This window comes from Pristis pectinata, chromosome 14, assembly GCF_009764475.1.
Source record: "Pristis pectinata isolate sPriPec2 chromosome 14, sPriPec2.1.pri, whole genome shotgun sequence".
In the NCBI taxonomy this organism is placed as follows: domain Eukaryota; kingdom Metazoa; phylum Chordata; class Chondrichthyes; order Rhinopristiformes; family Pristidae; genus Pristis; species Pristis pectinata.
Genome location: NC_067418.1, coordinates 24,581,440 through 24,600,901, shown reverse-complemented (window position 1 = coordinate 24,600,901; position 19,462 = coordinate 24,581,440). Strand labels below are relative to the sequence as shown.

At 37.9% G+C, this 19,462-nt stretch overlaps 1 protein-coding gene across 8 annotated transcripts in view; it reads left to right on the top strand.

Moving 5' to 3' along the window:
- The window catches only part of LOC127577661 (serine/threonine-protein kinase BRSK2), a 773,538-nt gene extending 758,456 nt beyond the window's left edge, over positions 1-15,082 (top strand). For 5 of the 8 annotated variants that reach the window (XM_052029037.1, XM_052029043.1, XM_052029038.1 and 2 more), the window contains one exon: positions 14,485-15,082. In XM_052029037.1, coding sequence (XP_051884997.1) covers positions 14,485-14,663 — 179 coding nt within the window. In that variant the 3' untranslated portion in view covers positions 14,664-15,082. Of the gene's footprint in view, positions 1-14,436 lie in introns of all 8 variants that reach the window. The other 3 variants (XM_052029044.1, XM_052029045.1, XM_052029041.1) reach the window with 2 other exon arrangements.
- Positions 15,083-19,462: the final 4,380 nt, after the last annotated feature.

Genomic DNA, 19,462 nt, shown 5'->3' with positions numbered 1-19,462 from the left:
AAGCTAAGTGGCTGAGAACCCCTGGTCAAATTAAGCCTCGCAACTGAATGGCACGTGGCACATTTCCAAAATCAAAAATTCCGTGTCTGAGAATTGTGAGCATCAATCTGCAGATCCTCACCTTGTGGCATGAAACATTGGGACAATTCTATTTTAAATATTTGGAGTTTGAAAGAGGCTCTTTCTCCTTTTGTAGATATGTTATAACCTCTGTCAGTGGGATTCCACAGGTGCCATTCTTATGAATAGGATTTAATATGAAAAAGATCAGATAATATGGTAGCATAAGATGAAATGAGAAAGCTGCACGGTATCTTGGTTTTATGATGATCAGGTTTGGGCTCTGATAAGTTAGCAAGTGTTATCCCATCAACATACTCCTGAATAAAGGAATACCTGCAATCGATTTGGTGTTAGTGCTGCCCAGGACTTTAAAAGATTTGTCACATTCAAAGAAAATCCCAACTGTCAGCTCTCAAACACGCAAAACAATTCAAAACCAGAAAATGGTAGGAGCACAGCAGGCCACTCAGCATCAGTGGACAGATGGAAAGTGTTAACATTTGTAACCTTTCATTAGGTTTAACACATGATCAGCATATAAGGAGAAATAAAAAGAGGTGAAGTGGAATATCACATGCTTAAAATCAAAAATGCTTTGGTGTTGTATGGGAGATGCTTTAACAATAGCCTTAATCAAAAGGAACCAAAATGAGATAGAGTGAAAGAAGTAGTGATAACAAATTCTTATGGCTTCTTCAATGGAGTGAAGTAATAACATTGCAAAGACATCAAGGGAGCATTATCAGATGAAATGTTTATAAATAAACCAAAGCAGACAGGTCAAAAAAATAACCGGCAGCAATAAAAATACATCTTATGAATTTGTACGTTATTCTTGAAGGCCTTAAGGTGAGACTCCTCAACCAGTGGTCAGGAATGATTCACTGAAGTGTACATGTGTGAACCTTCAGGGATTCCATATTGCACGAACAATGCCCATACATACAGATCAGTTGTAGTCAGTGCCTTAGTCTCTGTTTATTTTTCAAGATATGGAGGTTTTGCTGCATGAATCCAAGTAGCAAATTGCTCACCCGTACTTTTCCACGATGCATTTTGGCACTGTGGGAAGTTTGACATCTGGATAGCTAATGAAATTTATAAACTATTAAAATTGTATTTGGGCTCTTTTTCTTAAAATGAGGGCTTAGGGTTAAGGTATGCTACCTCTCATCTAATTTACAGCAGTGCAAAACTGACAATATAACAGTGGATGAGTCTCCCTGCCTCTGGAGACAGAAAGAGAGAGAATTGTTGCATTGTAACTCAAGTGATATGCAAATTAGATATATAAAATACCAATGGCATCCTGTGTGTCTATGTAGTATTTTATGTATCCAACTAGGACTTTCAAGTTGTGTTTTTGATTTAATGCTCCCGCCCACCCGAAATCGTGAAGTATTCCCTGGAGGGATCTTCCATACATGTCATGAGAATGCATGTGAAGAGCTGTTCTGAATTCTGAAGTCTATATCTGATCTAAGCCTCCAAAAAAGATGTTACTTCATGATTGAGTGATGAAGCACTAAAAAATATTGTGGTCTTTGAAATTTACTGCAGTCAAAGAATAATTGCTTGGAAATTGGATATCTATTTTTTAAGCACTAATCATGTAAAATTCAAAGTTATCCAGAGAACATTACATTAGCATTAATTTCTCATTGAAATCATGGCAATTGCATAATTTACTTAATTATTACAATATCAAAGGAGGACATTCAGCCCATCAAATTTGTGTAACTCCCAGTGGAACAATTCCATCAGTCACATCTGCCTCTCCTTATTTCCATTCAACTTACTCCCTCTCACGTTCCCACCAACTCTCTTTTGATTCTTTTTGCCATAACCCTACACAAGGGTATAACTTACAGTGGCCAGATAATTTATCAGCACATCTTGGGGATGTAGGAAGAATCTGAAGCATCTGGCAGGAACCCCATGAAAAGAATGTACATACAAACAGTACCCTAGGTCAGGATCAAATATGTGTCCTGGGAGCTGCAGGTAATTTGTTCAGGTTCTGCGCTGTGCCCTTGATGTTAGTGCACCAGACCTTTTCCTGGGGTTAGGTGCACAGCCAATGATGCTATTCTGAGTACAACACCCATTTCCACTTGCACAAAAATAAATTGAATTGCTGCTGATCTAAGAGCAGCATAAAGTAAACAGTGGTGTGCAGATCACCATGATGAGAAACCTCTTTCAGCATTGGTCCATTATGTGGGATTCTCACTCCTAGGGAAAAGATTACTGAAGCCAACTCAAACTAACTCAACTCAAACTTCTTAATACTTCTGCTTCCTCCACCCCAGCCCACAGGATCTTGCTCCTGGCATGCACCTCATTGAACAAAACCTGCATGTCCCAATGAGTGAATGTGGGAGCTGTTTCCATCTCCCCTGCAGCCTCTACCTCCCCAAGGCAGCTGTAATGTGTGTTGTCGTGGGGAGTGTGTCTTTTCCTGATTGCTGAATGGCAAAGTGTCACTAAATTTAGTGAGCTCCTGTTAGGAATTGCTCAAGTCTCTTTTTAGCACTTGTTTCTGGTTCTAATGCCATTTCATGCAGGATTTTCACGAACTTTGCAATTTTCTTTGTCAGGACCCAATTTGGCATTAGTGCCAAACACAAGTGTTTTACTGCACCAAAAGCTGGTGCAATCTAGTTTCAAGACAAATGCTCTTGCCAAAAAAAAACTTTAAATGCATTAACTTCTGAGAATAGTATAGAAATAGCCCAGTTTATTTGCTGATTTAATTTATGTCATTGTGTTATAGAAACATTTGGTACTATCATGGCAATGTCAATTCACTCTCCAGTTAATCCCATTCCCTGGTTTTTACTCCACAGACCCTCAGTTTCCCTCCTTTTGAGCATTTGTCCATTCCCTTTTGAAAATTATATTGAATCTGCTCCCACCACCTTTTCAAGCAGAGCAATTCAAATCACAAGAAGTCTCCTCAACTCCACACCAAAGGTTTTCGAACAGCAAGCAAAATAACCAATTCTCGACTCGCAGATTCAGACAACAATCCATCAATCCTTTCATGAAGAAGGGTTACTTTACCAAATCATGATAATGCCGTTGAAAATAATCTGATTAGAGAGGGAGATGGAATACTCAGAGCTCAAAGCAAAAGCTGAATATGGATCCATAATCAGTTTTTATTGATACTCTGGAGATCTCAGCTGTTGAAGAGCTTCCCACAGATTTATTAAAGTTATTATAAATATTGCGTTTAACCACAAAGTCGATATTGATTTGATAGTACTGACACCTGACAGAGGTTGTTTTCAGTCCCACTCTTTCCAGTTTAACTCTAAACTCACTACTGCTGCAACAGATTAATTAAATCAGAAAGAACGAAAACAATAAAGGTCATAGTAGAATATCTTTGATACTGAGCCTAAGGAGACAAGAAGCATTGCTTTAAGCTGTAGCTCACACAACTAAGATTGATACTGCCCCTAATACCTGGAGAAGTCATCAGTCAATGCACTGCTGAAACATGGGATTTCCATGGCAACCTTTCAGCTTTCCACTCCAACAGTAAATGCCTGGATATAGCAATCCTTGAGCAGCATTTAAAAGCAATCTGTGCTAGGTTTCTGTTAATCTATATTCAAAAGGACATTTTTTCATGTGTTTCTTTCCATTAATAAGCAAAAATTGTATACCATTTTTTAAAATATGAGTGATTTGTAAAGGTTCATTAGAAGCTGGAGAAACATTGGGTCTTCATTCAAATGTTGAATCCTTTCAATAACATTACTTGAGCTACACAAAAGACATTCTGGACGTAAACTAGTAAAAATTCTTTGAGATTCTGATTTTCAGTGAGTAAATCAGAATATAATTAGAGCCCCTATCGCCAGTCCAGAATACTTCAATATTTTTTGTATCACTCAAGGCTGATAATTCTTTGCGGCATTTGTTGTCCTTTACCTATTACTTATTTATGATAGGCATCATATTGCACTTTCTTATTGAAGGTTTAATTGAAACTCCACCAAATCCATCTTTATTTGAAAACCCAAGGATGCTCTCAAAGAATTGCATCTAATTAAATGTCATATTAAATGTCATATAATCCACCTGAACTTTGACATATCATCTGATTTTTATCATTTGCCAAATAGTTTTATGGCATTATTGGTGTGCTTTCTTATGCTTAATTTCTACGATTACTTTTTTTTCATTTTTATTAGTGTTCTGATTTCCACTTAAAGTTGTTAGCCTTCACTCAATGATAGCATTCTCAGCTGTGCGTCGTAGTTGTTTGCACACAACCTAGCCTGACATTTCAATGCAGTGGTGAGGGGTGCTACAATCAGATGAAATGTTACAATGAGACCACTTCTGTATCTTAAGTATATGTAAAAGTTCCCTTGGCACTACTAGATGATGATCTGGGGAATTCTCCCCAATATACCAGCTGTTATTTATCCTTCAACCAACATCACTAAAAGGCAGTTTGGTCATCTATCTTACTGCAGTTCTTGGAACTTCGCTGTGCACAAATTGCCTGCCATTTTTAGTTTCCTTACTACTGTGGCTAGACTTTAAAAGTACATTGGTGGCTGTAAAGTACTTTAGGATGTTCTGGGGTTGTAAATAGCATTAAATAAATATAAACTCCTTTCTTCCTTCTTAAATTCCCATTGGGATTTGGAGCACTGTACTTTTTCATCAAGGATATTTTGCACTGTGAAGGAATTCCTTCATGGAGAAGGAGCAACATTGATAAATATCTGTATCAGAGACCCATCCTCCTGGCATTAAAAGTCAGAAAGAAATAAGCAACTCTTCAGAAAAACAAATAAAAATCACTGAATTTATAGAAAAAGAGAAAGTTTATGAATAATAAAACACCTTTCACAGAACTGAGCGTGGCATAAATGAGAGACTAAAATGACACCAGTAGAAGTATAGAGTTTGGTTCATAGGGAGCCTTTAATCACTTCCAGTCAAGCCATCAGACAAGTTTAAACATTTACCTGAGTTTCTTCCAAAAGAAATTAGTGTGTTTCCAAAAGCACCTGCTCCTCTCTTCGTCCTCTCCCTCCCTCCCCCCCTTGTCCTTTTCTTTCTGTCCCTCTTTAGTGTGTTCTCTTTCTCTCTTCCATTCCCTAAGGATAAATAGTTTGTGCTGATACCTTACCTAAGTAAATTTTTCTTCAGTTCTCATTCTGGGACCTCCCTAATCTGTTTTCCTTTTTTTAAGTGGGGTGGTGGTGGGGGAGTGCAGAGAACAGGTGTAGTTTTTTAATCCACTGAATAATATGAAAGTGTTTAAATTTAATCTGCTTTTGGTATGTGAGCTGCTTTGGTTCAGTGAATACATCCAATGATTGGCCACTGAAGTTTTCTTTGCATATGAATGTGATTTTCCCAGAAAACACAAGTATTCAGTGAACTTGTAGAGCAAAGGATTTGTTTACCTTGATTATATTTGTAATTGTTTTTTTTTAAAAATCCCCATAAGGTTGGAAATGTAAAAGTTGGAAAGTAATTTAATGTTGCTTATTTTTAAATCTTATTCATTTGTCAGGGACAATTTTAATGAAAAAACAATTTGGAGCATGGAGCATTCCTCTGGCAGACAGCTCAGGAGAGATGCTTTGTTCCTTTGGTGTTTCCTGCTGGTATGAAAGCAGATGATCATTTCCTCAGGATTACACCAAATGTATTTACAAGCTTTCTGTCAAGAAAGTTCCTAGGCCTCAGCCTCAGCCTCAGATATAAGTGTATCTAAATTATTTAAAAGAAAGACAGTTGATCATTGCAATCCCTTCGGAAAGGCCAGCAATAATAATAAACAGCAGAATTATGCCCACTTGTTGGAACAGCTAACAATGATGATTAGCATTAAATAATTGGAGTTGTCAATACCTATCTGGAAAATAGTGGGGCACAACTTACTTACCTAAGGTCTTTTGGCTGAAGCTGGTAACTGTAGAACTATGTGATTTAAAACAACAGGCTGACTTTCACTGACTGTTGCAAATGGAACTGCTGGTGTTCAGCTATTTAAGCTGCACTAAATCACAGACTCCCACACAAGAGTTATCAAACAGGGAAGTTTGGGAGCTACGGATAGATTCAAAAGGCTGAATCTGTTGGTTTGCTCTGCCACAGGACTCAACAGGGGGAAATAATCACCTCTCAAATGCCACAGCAGGTCACAGAATCCAAGACCCTCTTGATCATGGTAGGAGATCATAGGACAAAGAATAAGGAGAGAAGGGAAAGACTGTTTACTTTTTAGAAATTATTTTGCTTTACATTGATGGCTTATTTATTTATATGTTTTAAGTGTTCTTAGTCTAAATTAAATTTTTTGAATGTATTTTTTTAAAAACATTGTCTTCAATTTAATAGTTAAAACCTACTTACAATTGGAAAAGCTTGGGGTGGGGCTTTTGCCAGTTGACAGAGCTGTTTTTGGGGTAGAGCCATGTCACTGCTCTGTTGGAGGCCCCGTTATTGCTCAGACCATGCTGCTGGACTCCAGGATACTTCAGGCCAGCAGGTTGTCCTCTTCATTCAAACCACATAAATACAGTCAAAGGGGGATCCTAACCAGCAATTGCAAGAGAAAACTGGCCTGCAAGATCCAACAAAGGGATTAGATTTGGAACTTAAAGCAGCAGTATAGTAGTACAATACATTGGTGTAGGTATTGCCACTCGGAACACTCCAAATATAAAAAAATATACTTTGACTGGAATTAGATGTTAACATCTAAGGATATAGAAGAAGGAACACACTACTTCCTTATACAAAGCTAACTACAACAGTTTCACTTCTTATCTTTCTCCAAAAGTGATAGTCTTTATATTGATAAGCTTCAGTGATGATGTGAGGGAAAGTCAGGAAAAGTCACTGAGCCCCATTGTTGAAGGTACTGTAATGAATGCCATTCTTGTAATGCAAAAATGCTTTGCAGGATAAAAAATGATGCAGTAATATGAGTACTTCAACACTACACTTAGAGATGTAAGACCTGTAGTTAACATTAACAATGATTATCATCATTGTTACATTAGTATGGCCTCTGGAAGCTATTTGAGACAGAGCAGCAACAGAAGCCTAATACTGATGGGAGTTCTTCACAGCAGCCCAATTAAGAATTAATGAAACCATGAGTCAAGTTAGAATAGCACTTCTTGATATCTCAGTGTAATGAGGGTGACCCTGGACAACTAATTAACCAAAGCTCAGTAAAAAGACAGCACCCTCATTTGTGTTGCTTGAGCCAGTTGTATTTCTTTGTGAGAACTACAACTACATTCAGATAATGGCAGCTGAACATTTCTTGTTTAGCTTCTTGAAGCTTTATTGCTTAGACAACATGTCAGGATTCAACTATAAAATTTTGTGATACTATAGCGTCAAAAGAACTACTGCACTTCTTAATTTTTTTGTTATAAATTTAATTTTCCATGCCTTTGATAATTACTTTTATTGAATAACATGATCCTGCTTGATGAAAAATAATTTACTAATTTTGTTTGAACTTTGACTTTATACTTTGAGGTAGAGTTAATTTAATATTGATCTGACATTGAATTGAAATCAATACTAATATTATAGTAGTTGTAAGGAGTGTATAATGTTGTAATGATGGTCTCATGGGTCCCAGAGTACATGACGCTTTGTCCATTTCCTTTCTCTGGTTCATTTGTATCAGTAGCTTGAATCTGATTCTCATCCCTAGTGTATCAACGGAAGCTCATCGAAACCAATTGGCTCTGCTCCCAGTTGCTGTCATTCAGACTGGAGCACAAGAATGTGCACCAGCATAGTTGGACATCAAAGCGCCAAACCCCTTTTGGCAGTGTGCTGTCTCACTGGAGGACAGCTGTATATTAGAGTCACATGACAGGTGTAATCAGATTGTCAACAGAAATAATTGATAACTATAGCTTGGCAACATGAGGAAAGAGGCATCAGATCCAGCCTGTCTGTTAGTATTTCAGAACCTGTAATCCAAGCTTTACCAGAGGGTGAGACAAATGATTTAAAAATTTAAATCCTAGTTTAAAATATAAGAATATTTGTTAAGGAAAGAAATTAAAAAAGTATTTGTGAGAAGAATGGAAGGCTTGCAATTATTTACGTAATTTTAGGACACCCCCAAAGTGCTTTCCAACCATTCAAGCATTTAAAATGGTGTAATCACTATTGTAGTATAGGAAATGTGGCAGCCAATTATTGCACAGCAAATTTTCATTAACAGCACAATGCTAATGATGAGACATTTTGGTTAATATTGCCAGGACACCAAGGAGAAATCTCTTGTTTTTCTTGCCATGGGATCACTTACATCAACCTAGGAAGACAGATAGGTGCTTTGTTTAATGCTTCTTCAGAAAAGGTGACCATTATTTCATTCTATATATTTCAAAATGACCAAGTACAAATTGTATACCCACAGTAGATTCTAAAATTCAGGAGAGTTATTCTGACCTTGGAACATCTTAATGTACCCCGGAATTGGTCCATATTTTGTGGTCAAGAGCACCAGTTTTTGTAATACTTGCATTTGTTCACAAACTTTATGACTGCTTTTAAGTTAGAACGTCTAAAGTTAAAATGATCTTTTGGAATATTTCACCCAACAGGAGATCTGGGGCCTGAGTGGACAGAGAAAGCAGCTGTGTATGTCGTTGCCCATCAGACTAAAGAAATCTTAATGAAGCATGCACAGTCTAAACCAGAAAGTATAAGTGTGGTTTACTTTACCCCAAATAAAGTACAGTGTAAAGAGAGAAGGAAGTTCAATAGGATGAAAAGAGAGGAAAAATGATTGGCCCAAATCATACTTAAGTTTTGCCAGCAGTTCCATAGAGAGTTACAAATGACATGGAGGTGAGAATGGTGGTGAACCGGACTTCCTGTTTCACCACTGGACTCATCACTGCAGTTCACCTGTGGAATCCAACCATCCTGAGCTGAGGGGCCAAATGAAAGAGATAAGTGCAGACAAATGGGGCTTTGTTATTTTACTTCATGCTTTTAATTAATTTCTCATAATTAAAGGTATTTTCAAGTAATTTTTATTTATAATTTATTTTAATTACTTCACTTCAAAAAAATGTTTAAATGTCTGTTCATCAGGGACATTTAAAAACTTTTCAAAGACCTTTGGCAGCAGCAAGCTGTCAAAAGACCATCAGGGCATCAGTCTCCACTATCAGAGGAATAGTTGCTGCTCATGGCCCACTCTGCTTTGAGGGTCAGTTGTAAGTGCAGATTCAGGAAAAGTACAATTTGAGGGTGGGCCAAGTGTTAAGCACCGGTGGTGGGGCTGCATTGAGGATGGCCCAGCCCTATATTTTATTTTAAATCTTCAAAAGTCATTAAAAGCTTAAGGAATGAGGTAAAAGAAAAATCTTGCTGCCAGATAGGTTATTTAAATAGCAATAATAACAAATCACGGCATTGAATGGAAACTTGAATACACAAGTGCTCACGTTTCCTTGTGCATTAAGGGTGTTTCCGTCATATAATCAGAGTAGGTTGAAGCCATCCCACGTGCTTCAATGCATTTTTTTTGGTGAGATGCTGGCTGTGTGCAACTGGTGGAGAAACAGTTCAGGCAGCAACTGTCTGATTTCCACAATGTCCTCTTTAATAACTGTCAGCATAGAATGCCTTAGAGTTATTTTACTGCAGAGATTGAGCCATTACATATTTAAGAACATAAGCACATAAGAAATAAGAGCAGGAGTAGGCCATGTGCTTCGGCATTCAGTAAGAATGCAGTTGATCTGATCTTTGATCTCAGCACTTTCCTGTCAAATCCCCGTAACCCACAAGTCTCCTGTGGTCCAAAGGTCAACCATCTCAGATTTAAATACACTTTTTGACTCAACACCTCTAACTCTCTAAACAATTCCAATTCTTCACGAGCCTTGAAGAAATTTCTCTTCATTTTGGATATAAGTGGGTGACCTTTTATCCTAACACTGTGGCCTGTAGTTCTGGGCTCTGCAACAGTGAGAGATGTCCTCAATGCATCTACTTGTCAAGCCATCTCTGAATGTCATATGATCAAATCACCTTTCACTCTTCAAAACTTCAGGGAATGTGGGCCCATTCTAATCAATGTTTCCTCAGAAGACTAATTCCAGTGAACCTTCACTGCTCAGCTTCTTACAGCAGGTATATCACTCCTTGAATAAAGAGACCAAAACTGAACACAATATTCCAGGTTAAATTAAAACCAGCTCATTGTTAATTAATGTAGTTTCCAGTGGGGCATTAATCACAAAAAGCTGATCTGAAATAAAAACAGAAACTTCAGGAAACACTCAGCAGATCAACCAATATCTCTGGAGAGAGAAATAGAGTCAACATTTCAGGTTGATGATCTTCCATCAGAACAAGGGAAAAGTAGAAATTAAATGTATTTTAATACATACATTAGGGGCAGGGATGGAAAGAACAAAGGGATTGTCTGTAATACAGTGGAGACCAAGAGAAACATGGTATGCAGCAGTTAGTGCTGTTGCCACACAACTCCAGTGATCTGGATTCAATCCTGACCTCTAGTGCTGTCTGTGTGAAGTTTACATATTTTCACTGTGACCATGTGGGTTTCCCCCATGTGCTCCAGTTTCCTCCCATATCCCAAAGATGTGCTGGTAGGTTAATGGGCTCCTGTAAATTACCCCCAGTGTAGATGGGTGGCCAGAGCATCAGGGTGATGTTGATGGGCACATGAGAGAGAATCGGTTACAGGGATATAAGTAGGAGGGAATGGAACTGATGTAAACACTCTGAGAGCAGTCATAGATTTGATGGACCGAATGGTCTCAAGTGTCATGAGACAATATGAAAAATGTCTGTTAAATATGAAACCGACTGACACAAGTGGTGGTGATAGAGGCTGAGTGAGGGTTGTGAAGGCTTGTTAGTCACAGCTGATTTTTCTGGAGGTGATGTAAATCGGAGGGGATAAATGAGGACACAGGAGAGAGAAAGAAGCAAGACTGGAACTGTGAAATATAAACACTGCAGAGATGTAATCTGAAATAGGAAATGCTTTCAATAGCCATTAAGTCAGGTTGCATCCATGGAGAGAGAGAAATGGAGTTAATGCTTAAAAACATGAGAGATTTGTTAATTTTTCTATGTACCTGTATGAACCACACTTTCACTAGATGACATTTGTTTCTCTGGTAAACTAAGGATTTTGCCTTGTCCCTGGAATAATTTATTTGCGTTCTCATTATTTTGACTAGAAATTTTTGTGATTTTTGGCTGCTTTCCTTGGGATCGAGTTAATTGAGGAACTGCGTGGTGGGAGGAAAAAGTGCTAATGCTTTCGTTTAGCTCCTGAGATCACTCTCGAGGGTGGTTAGAGAGAACCTTGCAAAATGTTCACCTCAAGCAAAATTTACTGTGAAATTGGGATGGAATTGGGATGAAATTACTCATTACAGGTGGATATGTGTGAGATAGCTTAAGAACCTCAGCCGTGGAATCAGCAGCTTGAGTCTGATAAGGTAGTGGGAAGATTGTTTTCTGATTTTTTTAAATGGTACTATAATTGGCAAATATAATCCATATTTAAGTACTTCACAAAAAAAAACTGACACTATTCGAAGCAGCAGTGGCAGTTAGAGCTGCAAACAGGCAAATGGATAATGAATAATTGAGTGGTATCCGAGTTCCAAGGGCCAAAATAATGAGGCTCTGCTGCTGGATAGAGCTCCACTGCAAAACTGAGGCTACAGTGTCAGTGTAGAATTCTCTCTCTAATCTGCATGAGGTATATTACTCCTCTCTCTAACATATTTTGGGTCTGTAGTCTTATCGCCAATCTTTATTAAGTTTACAATCCCAATCTCTAACCTTGTCTCACATCTGTAGCCCTACCATCACATTGCCTCAGATCAACTCTGCCTGAGGTCTGTTGTCCTAAGCCTAACCTGCTTCTGGTCCATAGACCTATCGCCTTTGGGACTTACAAGGCTTTGTACTGGAAGAAAATCATTTCAGTTTATCACACCACAGTGTGGATTTCTCTAACTACTCCACAGTGCCCCTTGTCTGTTCATCTCCTTATTCCTCTGATTGTGACTGGAGAAATTCTTAAATCAATGAACGAAAAGAATCTGAATCAATTGTAATTTGATTGCACAATAATCCTAAACAAGCACTGGCTTTGTTCAAGAAAAAAAAATCCTCTGCTACAAAAGTAGCATTGCTTTAATGAAAAAAGTGTAACACTGTTTTAATGAAAAAAGTGTAACATTGTTTAACTGAAAAAATAAATAGTCCTCTGTATTTCAAAAGGCAGGAACATTTTGTTTTCACAATACACCATTAGTGATATTGTTTTAAATTCACTAATGTGTTTATATCAAATTCTCCTATCTGCTAATTTGATAGAGGCTTATTCCATTTATCCTAGGTGGCTTATTGCCTCTGTCAAAACATTGGAGAGAATTTTGATCAAGCTTCTTAATCTTTATTTTAATGAACTTTTAAGGAGAAAACTCTGTAGTATAGTTCATAACTTGCTAACAGGCCAATTTTCATAGCAAACTTTGAAGGACTGATTAGGTGGTTGTTAACTTGTTGGGCTCAGCCAAAATTTTTTTTTATACAAATCAATGTAATGTAGATTAATAGTAATCAACCTGCTTGTCACAGGCAGATTCATTAAGCACACTGCTGTTGATGTTATCAGAATTTCCATAAACTTAGCAATTGTTTTGGTCACTTTTTAGTTATATTTTTGGTGATCTATTGGTGCTGGCAATTCACTTTCTGTACTGACCTCCCATAGCACTTTCCCAATTCTGGAATATGAAATAGTTAGAGTTTTGGCTGCTGTCTGATCTCTTCACAATGTTGCAAAAAGGGACTAGAACTCAAGCGGTTTTCGCATTCAGCTTTTTCATAGCCTTGGAACTTCCATCCACTTGAACTGGGAAATGCAACCTGTTTAATTTCTTGGCAGCATGTTAGAAAAGGTCATGTCAAATAGAAATACAAAATTTGAATCAAAGTCTTTTGAACAATGAAAGCATTGCACGACATTAAAAAAACCCAATAATTAAACCATGTAATTAAAGAAACTTTAATTACACGGTCTGTAATTGATGATTGTTAAATGCATTTTGTAAAAAAACAAGTAGAATTTGGTCTGTTTTCTTTCCTCTCCTCCTCTTCAAACACATCCCATGGTTAGTGACAACACCAAGCTTCTGTTATCTTGCCCAAATAATAATTTTCTTTATGTGAATGTGGACAGTGAATGTTGGCAGACATTTGGTTGTGGTGGGGATGGGACAAGGCTGGAGGGAGGTCATTGTCAATGGTCAAGGAATGAGTTGGATTATCAAAATTTAGTTCAATCCTGCCTTTACTAAATGTCAATATATGTATACTTCACAGCAATAGAGCTGAGACCTTAATATCCATTAGCCAAGTATAATTAATGATCAAAGAGCCATTGCTCCACACTAGGAAACATATTTAGCAATTTGGCCTTCAAGAATAAAGTTAAATGGAGGCCGTAATGGAAATCGCTATGGATGCTCATTTACAAATAAGTTATCAGTTTTATTAAGTCATGAACTTGGTCATACAGAATATAAATTAAAATGGTTTCTTCCTTCAAGTAATGGTGTCAGGGGTTGGGGGGAATGATACAATTATGGTGACTAGTTTGTGAAACAGAAAGCCTAAAAATATTTCAGTCACTAATTATAGCAGTGAGACAGTAAACACTAAATGTGTTCAGTTCTCTAGCAATGTATGAAACTACATGCACTCCTGTGATTTCAGTCATGTTTAGTAATGTAGCTCCAGATACTGTAAAACACTGTACTTCCTGATTAATGATCTACCATTCAAAAAAGCCCTGGGCTGGAGAGGGTTACATTTCCTATTCTTTTCCCCCCTCTCTACCTCCAAGGTTGGTAAGAAAATCACAGTTTAGAAAGATGTAATAGAGCTGAGTTTCTGTGTTAAAGTATGTGCTACAGCAGGTCTGGTAGCCATGTCCTCAGAAGGAACTAGATGTTTCCCAGCAACATCCCTTCTTTCAGTGCCCTTCCAGCATCTTCAGTGCTCTCTTCCATTCTTTCCGTCAACTAATTCCATTCAAGTAGAAAAACTGAGACTCCAAAGCCACTTTAAAAATTATATCTGTAAAGTTATATGAAGTTTTGGACTTCGCTGATTCCAAACAACCAGCCAACTGAACAAAATAGTTGTGATTTCAAGGGCTCAGTGGGGAAATGCTTTTTATTTCAGGCACATTGTGGCTATGGATCTCATTTCACTTCTCTCGTGACCCATTGTTCATCTGTTTGTTTGTTCTTTCTTTCTTTCTGTTTGTGTACCCAGGCAGCCCATTGAGTAACTTCTTTGACGTAATTAAACAACTTTTTTCAGACGAGAAGAACAATGGGCAAGTAGCTCATCCGCCAGCTACGCCAACCAAACATGGCACAAACAGCAAGCGGAATGATTCTGATTCTGTTGACTATGGTTCTAGAGGAGACTCTAAATTTCCAGCTGGGAAAGAGAAGGCAAAGATGGTGCCAAGTATTGGGACACAGGAACAACCTTAAATCCATTTAGAATTAGTCCCATGTTCTAAAAGGATGTAAATACCAGACTACTTCGGTACAATGTCCATAGACAGATTTTGTATGGCGGAATGATTGTATGTAACTGAGGATTAGCACGTGCAAGCCCCTCTACAACATTTATTTCCCTGTTTTTGCTGCTCTCGTTTTATGATGACCTGATTTATTTCCACTCTACTGCCAGGAATTGTCCAGAAAACTTGTTAAATCTCCTCTGGTGAATCCTATGGCTGCGGACATTTGTCGAAGGAGAGGCAGCTGATATCTTGGTGCATGTGGGAACTTGGCGCCCTTTTGACGCTTAACACTTGACCAAACTGGAGCTGCTGCATCCCAGGAAAAGGAACGGAATTCCTGGGAGAGACTGACACCCTTCAGCAGCAGAATGTCCACCAGAGAGGGAAAATGGGGGTGGGGGGGAGGGGATGAACTAAATCGCACTGCACATTAACATGAGCTCCGGCAGCTACAGTGGACTCTTCCTTTGTTGAAGCACGACTTTGGTGAGACTGCTGCTGATTGGTAAGAGATCAGAGGGTCAGACAACATAGCAGCAACAAATAAAGCACGAACAAGTGTTCCACCCCTACTCTCTGTATAGATTCTGTTTGTCTAGTTGTGACACCTTGTTTAGCTGTAGAGAAAAAAACAGATTCAAACACTGTGTTGCCAGTTATAAGTTTGTCAGTATTATTTATTTTCAGGGTAATATATATGTGTATATAATATATATATATATTTTCTTCATTTCACAAGGGCACCATGTTCAACTGAACCGTGTTGCTGGTTTACTATCATGGGGGTTTGACCACCCACCAATGTAAAAGGCTACATTTATTGTGGACATTTTATATATATTTTTCCCCCTTTCTGATCTTATTTATTGAACCCCAGTAATTCAACAGAACGTCTAGGTGTATGAATGTTGTCTTTCATTGTGAATGACTTATAGAGGCAACACTTACTGTATTAAAGGAAAAAAAATATTTTGTCCAATTTATCAGAGCTCTGTGAACAATATTAACTTATTCTGTCCCAATTCAAGGAACTTGTAGTATATGTTTAAAAAGCAAACAGTAATTTAAGAATGTAGAATAGCAGTAGTGTCTGAAATGATTACCTTATATTGCTATTTGTTAGTTTCATATCAGTGTGCGTGTTCCACAGGTAAAATTATTGGACCAGTTCTTGTACATAAGTAAATTAACAATGGACTTTGAACCACTGGAAGTTACTGTTATTGAATTTATCTTGTATAACTGTGTGCATGTCAGACATGGTTTTTTCTTTGCATGATGTTGCTGTAATTGTTCCCATAATGCTCTGTCCTCTTTCTTGCTCTCCTCTGTGCACACACTAATGCTTCCTTACACTGTACCTCTGGGAAACGGCTGGACTACAACATGGACGGTACAAGCAGGAAGGGGAAGAAATAAAGCAATACTTATATTGATATCCTTCCTATTTTGTACTTTGGAGAAAAAATACTTATTTAACAGACCAACTATCAAATGTACCCACCCATCCCCATCCCCTTGTAATATAACTGTGAGCAACTTCAGTGCAAGATCAATAAATTCATTCAATTCCACTACCTTTGTCTGCTGATATTTTACTGATGGCCACCAGATGGCAGAATTACTTTATCCAACTTTCAAGTCCAGGTAAAATAAGGCACCAGCTTTCTGCAGATCAAAACAGGAACATTTACAGTCTACAGATCAAGTTGCAACTACAATGATTCAACCAAGTGGCACAAACATACTAAATCTGAACATCTATGTGATATTAGCAGAAAGAAAAATTACTACAGGGGCAAAAGATGGATTGAAGATGAAATTGAATGCTTTTTAAATCTGAAAACTACAGTATTATCATACTCAGGCAAGTATAAGGCCTGGCACTTGGCCTAGGATTGTGTCTAGTTGGTTGGTTGTATGATAGATAAATGAATTTAATGCCGATTATAACTTTTTCTGGCTATTTGAAAATATAATTTATTTAAATTATGTGTTTATTTGAATTATTGTTCATCCAACAGTTTAATGCCTCTTCCAGGTTCCAGTATGATCATTTATTTTGTCTATTGGGGCTGTAATGCTACACAATAAGAATTGCTTTCAGATTTACATCACACACAAGTATGGAGCTGACTGACTTAAACTTTGGCAATCAACATGAGTTCATCTTTGGGAGGTTTTAGTTTGGCCTCTAACGGCACTACAGTGCAATTAAAACTAGTCTGTGGTGACAATAAGGAAGTTTATTGGCAGGCCCATATTTTTCCACCTTTGTGGAATTTCTTTCCTTTGTGAAGAGAGAAAATGGGAAGGTGAGTAAACACATCTACGTATTTAGGGGTTACATTGCCATCATAAGCAGGAATGTTTGCTGCTGAACATGGTAGAATATTTATCATAACCATTTACATAGACCACAAGATTCCTTCTTCCAAATGAAAGGAACATAAGACAAAGAAGCAGAAGTAAGCCATAGTATCCTTTAACATACAGAATGATGGTGGCTGATCTCGCACTTCCAACTGACTTTTACCATCAAATCCTCTTGTATCTTGATTGCCCTTAGTTTTCAAACGTCTGTTGATCTCATCTTTTAATGTACTTGATGACAGAGCATCTATAGCTCTCTGGGCTTGAGAATTCCCAAATATTTACCACAACTTGGACTGAGATGAGCAGGACTTGTCCTGAACCTATCCCTTAATTCTCTGGCCTGACGATACAACCACTCAGTACCTGTCTTCTTTCTTTGGATGCTGTGAGTACTTTCATGTCAGGTCATCCACCTGCAGTAAAATGTTGAATAGAAGGTGATGGAACTCATGGTTATTTCTTTCAAGATTACCAGCATCTTACCACGTCACATTTTAATTTCATAAATCTTCCATTTTCTCTTCTCCCTGACTTGCTAACAATTCACGCTGACCCTAGCAGTTTTTGAGACAACTACGACTTTGCTTAATGAGTTGTAAGTGACTAACACTGTTTCAAAGCAGTAGTTTCCAATGTGATCCTTTGGTGGCCTTTTAAATCACACTACCATTCCATTCCTCCCACCAAGTCCTCTAATTCATACAGTAGTTGTGCTTTGTACAAGCTCACAAGTGGTGGCAATTTTAAATCATCACAAATTATTGTCAGGCATTGATGGTAAATATTGCCTTTTAGAATAATAGGATAATAACTTTACAAATAGTGTAAATTGGATGATTTAAATGCAGCTGCCCATTACTCATTAATTTCTCTGGACTTCAGTTGGAATGAAGATTGGGATATGTACTTCACAGTAAACCAAGCATTTTACACTCGAAGTAACGTTACTGTCCCTGTGCAACACACAAGGCACTGGAGGAACTCAGTGGGTCAGGCAACACCTATGGAGGGAAATAGACAGTTGACATTGTGGGTACTCTTCCTCCATGTTAGGCAATGTTACTTTCCCTATGCCCAGCTTCAGCTGCTTCACCTTGGATAGAATATTATGACCATAGTGAGATCATAGTGGAGAGCACAAATACCAAGTGGTATGGTAGCACAGTTACCAGACCAGCAATCCAGAGGAATAAGTTCAAATTCCACCCTCGTACTGGAGGATTTAAATAAATATACCTAATGAAATTCTGGAAATTAATGACAGTAGGGGTGACCGTGAGACTACCAGATTGTCATAAAAGAACAACTGGTTCTCTGATGTGCTTTAGCAAAGGAAATCTGGCATCTCTGCCCAAGCTGACTTGTACATGATTCCAGGCAACAGCAATGCCCTCTGAAATGGCATATAGGAATGGGCAGTAATACTGACCTTACCAGCGATGCCCATAATCCATGAATGATCCTAAGGGCAAGAGACTCTGATTATCGAGAGAATTTAGAGAAACCTGAGTAAAAGGAGGAAAATTAGGGGCCTCTTCTACATCCTCTCAAGGACCTTCCTCTGGTAACCAGAATTGGACAAAACACTCCAGTTGTGACCAAAGCAGCTTTTTGTAAAGATTCAACATCATCTCCCTGTTTTTGAACTCTGTGCCTCTATTTATGAAGCCCAGAAATCTAAATGCTTAACTAACCACTTAACAAGTCTTGCCTTGTTAGCACATGTCAGTAACATTAATCCAATATTGTGTCTTGGTTATTTCTACCAAAGTACAACAATTCACACCCACCGTGTTATTATTACTGTGTTATTCTATTACTCTCCTCCTCACTATTAGCTGCACCACCAAGATTTGAATCTTCTACAAGATTTGAAATGTTATCCACATGCTTTTATCCATATCATTAAATATACATACATATATATATAGTATATATCAAAGAACGTATCAGTCCAACCACTGACCCTTCTAGAATACCACTGTAGACCATTCTCTAATCCAGAAAAGTGTCACTTGCCACAAGTTTACTTTTTTCACCTTGAACCAATCATTTTATTCATGTTTTAATGGGTCTCAACTTTGCTAACCATTGTTTTGTGTAGGACTTGGTCAAATGCCTTCTGAAAATTTATATGGATGACATCTGCAATCTTTCCTTGTCAGTGTTCTCTGTTACTTTATCACGAAGTTCAATCAGTCAAGATGATGTGCTGTTTCTTTATTAACTCAAACTTTTCCAAGTGCCCATTAATTGTTTTCTCTGATTATTGTTCCTAAATGCTTCTCCACCACTAATGTTAAGTTGATGAGCCTGTGATTTCTGGGTCTATCTTGTGATCCTTTTTTAATAAGGGTGTTGCATTTACCATTTTCCAGTTCTCTGCCA